The sequence below is a fragment of the Wolffia australiana genome, chromosome 2 (genome assembly GCF_029677425.1).
Source record: "Wolffia australiana isolate 7733 chromosome 2, ASM2967742v1".
Lineage (NCBI taxonomy): Eukaryota > Viridiplantae > Streptophyta > Magnoliopsida > Alismatales > Araceae > Wolffia > Wolffia australiana.
Window position 1 is genome coordinate 26,098,469 of NC_135836.1, and position 3,772 is coordinate 26,102,240.

Here is a 3,772-nt window from a genome sequence, read left to right on the forward strand (position 1 = left end):
GATCATGCTCCACGGGATGTCATGAGCAACAATGAGAAGCTTCAGGCTGCACACTACTGCACCACTAGAGGGGGGTGCAATTGGTAGGGGTGGTCGACCAGGTTTTTCAGGTAGGGAAATCGTCGGAGAAGGGAATCGAGAGCCATTGTAGCAGCTTCAACAATGTCCTGCAGGCTTAACCTAGGTATACCAAAAGCTAACTCTAAAAAGAAAGGGAAAGAGAAAACCTACAATAGGGAACAACAACTTCAAACTTTCTTCATCAACAGGTCTCTAACCGTATCATTCACAACACCCTTCTCCTTATATAGGAGGGAAGGGTGTGGGTGCCCTAATGGGCCACCTTTGAGGAGGGGTCCAACGAGGCCTCTCCCCTAAGGATCAAAACAAAGCAAAATAAAATAAAGCACACATAACGTCCATAGTGAACAAGGGACGACAGAGGTAAGACCCAAAATGACGCAAAAAGTTGGGTGGTTCTCCATAAAACCTAAATGACCAAAATGACACAAAAATGCGATAATGTGAAAACTCAGAAGTCGTCAAACTTGATAGCGAAAACTCGGGGTTCTTCACGTCGGCTCATGCTTCGCGACATGGCTAATGACGAGTCTTGACTTGCTCTTCTGGATGTTCCTCCATCATTTAGGATATGTGGTTGAATTTAATGAACTGATGTTGACATGTGGTTTAAGATATGATTCTCACGTCACCTTGTCAAGATTTAGAACCAGACTAAGGGATGACATACAATGAGAAGTGATCCTACAGAACTCTTGAACATTGGAAGACGCATATTGGATATCCATTGATTTAGATACTTCTTCTCGTCATATTCACCTGAATATCCCAAGAGAATTGCCGAACCCTAAGGCTGCTCAAATTTCTATGCACATAGAAATAATCTTCATGCTATTACTTATCCGTGCTCAGGTATTGATCCCCAAACTTCTCATCCTCTATCTTTGAGAATACCTTCGTATAAATTTCTCGTAGTTTCTCTATGTATAAATTTTTCGTAGTTTCTCTCCCGTAAAACAATAGTTTCTATTCTGTAATACCTTTGTATAAATTTCTTGTAGTTTCTCTACGTATAAATTTCTCGTAGTTTCTCTCTCTTAAAACAATAGTTTTCATTCTATACTTCTAGATTAACTTAAAGTTCCTCTAATCACAAAAATCTATCAGTTTCCCCTCCAAAATTTAAGTTTTATTCTCAATTGCGTCCTGCCTGTTCTTCTGTGGGTAGCAATGAAGCCATGCATCGCCGGGCATAGTACTCCATCGGCGTTTACATAGAGGTCAGTAGCATGCCCACTAATCCATCCATTTCTTGGCTTGGCCAAAATTTTTTAAAGTCTGGAACTGGTTGGCTCTCTTCTGACTCAGGCCAGCCAACCCCCACCCCTATACCCTTTTCTCCCTTCCCCCACATTCCTGCTGACCACTAGTGCCCGTGCTATTGCAGGCACTAGCAGAGCACCAGGTGTTGGAGAGTAATCTTGGCTGAGTTTTTGCAGGAGTTACTTTTGAATGGTTCAAGAAATAACAAGGTCAGCATGGATCACTGAGCTTTAGGGAGATGTGGAGGCAAGAGCTGGTTTCTAGGAGCAGATGACTTGTGTCATGGAAGACCACGTACATGGACAAGTGTGTGGCCACGTCTTCCTTTGTCGTAGTAGGTTGTGTGCATCAACTGGTTCCTTGCTCTCTTTAAGTGTTCTTTCTTCGTGTTTCTCTGTGTGAGATCAAGAGAGTGAGCGCATGTGCTTCCCTTCTCCGTGTGGGTTGCTGAAGTGAGAGAGCTGGGTTCTAACACCCGTAGCTAATTTTAAGTATTTTATGCTATTAAAAATTGTGTGAGATATGAAATATTAAAAAAACATAATTCATCATATTTAGATCTACATAAAAAATCCTATAAAAATCTATTAAAACCTAAAAACTCTAAGAAAATTCAAGATAACATTTAATCATATTATACCTATTTCTACCATTCCCTGCCTAGAAAAAGTCTCAAATTGAATCTGTGCCGCAAAATTCATATAGAAACAGTAGGCTGTCTAAATTGAAAACAGTAGGCTGTTTAAATTTGGATTCGTCACTGTGATCCTGGACATAAACAGTTGAATGACAATTAATGGAATTACAGGATATGAGGCTCATTCTCGGTGGGGCATAAGTGGCGAACAACAAATTTGGTCCATATACTGCCCCGTTCATGTATCCTACGTGTGACGTCGATATTTACCTTGATATCGCAGGGGGGTCTGATTTCAATGGCGATTTGAAACGCATGAAGTCTACAGTATCACCTTTTCTCCATACAAATACGGCCTGATTTCAATGGTACTTCCTACTCCGCTGATTTTTCAGCGGCTGTACAGCGAAATTCCATTCATGTGATGAAGAACAAGATCACGTGAAAAAAGGGTCAATTATTTCTGATTTTCCCTTTTCTAAAATCAACAAAAAAGAAGGAAAGGACGCAGCGATCAACTAGCCAGCGTTGCCGACATGTCCACAGTGTCCTTCAGAATTCTGATCCAGAAGTCCATGTCATCATCCTCTGAGAGAAAAGAACTTGTTTGGAAATCCGACGGAAAACCCGCCGAATCCACGCTCCCTGCCATTGGCAACTCGTCAATGAAGACGCCATTGGCAGTCTCAAGGCCCTGAATCCTATTATCCCATATGAACTCCCCCTGGGTTACAGCCGAGTCAGCCCACCCAGACATTGGCAACTCATCAATGCAGACGCCATTGGCAATCTCAAGGCCCTGAATCCTATTATCCCATATGAACTCATCCTGGGTTGTAGCCGAGTAGTCAACGGTGATCGACGGTGACGACGAAATCTCCCTGCTGGAGAGCGACGACGTGGCGAGATCTCCCTCGCTCCAGGAGGACTTCCCTTCAGATGAAGCTTTCTTCTCGACGATGTGAAATGCTTTCTTCTTAAGGTAGGTGTGCCACACGTTCTTGATTTCATTATCAGTTCTGCCAGGCAGGCGAGCTGCGATGGACGACCACCTGCGGAAAGAGAGATGAGAAAAGATTGCACCAGGGATAGAAGAGATTCTTATTCTCCGAGATCTATCTAGCTCACCTGTTTCCAAGTGTCTTGTGTAAATAGATTATGGCTTGTTCTTCCTCCTCGCTGAAGTTACCTCTCTTGATGTCCGGCCGCAGATAGTTCATCCATCTCAGCCTACAGCTCTTCCCGCACCTCTGAAGCCCTGCAATATCCGATAATTTGAGCACCATTCTCAACTATGTATCTATCTATCTATGTAACTATCTATCTTTCTTTCTATTGAAGGGCAATGACGTTACCCGCAAGCTTCGGCAAGGCTCGCCAATTTCTGTGGCCGTGAGTCTGAATATAGGAAACGAGTATCCGATCCTCCTCCTCTGTCCAGGCGCCTTTCTTCAATCCCGTCTTGTCGCAGCAAGGAGTCCTCGCCATTCTCTTGTGTAGAATTGATCTTCTCTCTATCTCCTTTCTTATTTTCCTCCCTCCAGCGTAGATCCTGGAAAGCCTTCTTATTTATCTACGTCCATCGCCGTCGAACCACACGTATCGAATTTATCTTCTCTTGAAATGCATCTATCTATCTTGTCTTGTTGTCCTCGAAGCTTCTTGGAAGCCATTATCTCTCTCTCCTAAAATGCATCTCTGTCATCCCCACGTTACATGATCTCACTCATATCACGCGGCGATCCGATGCATGGATGGTCAAAGCATTTTCGATTGCGTTGTCCACGGCGA

General features: G+C 43.4%; 1 protein-coding gene across 1 annotated transcript; it reads right to left on the bottom strand.

Moving 5' to 3' along the window:
- Positions 1-2,302: 2,302 nt before the first annotated feature.
- LOC144700267 (transcription factor MYB15-like) lies at positions 2,303-3,562 on the bottom strand. The gene is made up of 3 exons (XM_078571738.1): positions 3,337-3,562; positions 3,110-3,239; positions 2,303-3,033 (listed from the first exon to the last, which is right to left on the bottom strand). The coding sequence occupies exons 1-3, from the start codon at positions 3,467-3,469 to the stop codon at positions 2,496-2,498; spliced, it is 801 nt and encodes a 266-aa protein (XP_078427864.1). The 5' UTR covers positions 3,470-3,562; the 3' UTR covers positions 2,303-2,495.
- Positions 3,563-3,772: the final 210 nt, after the last annotated feature.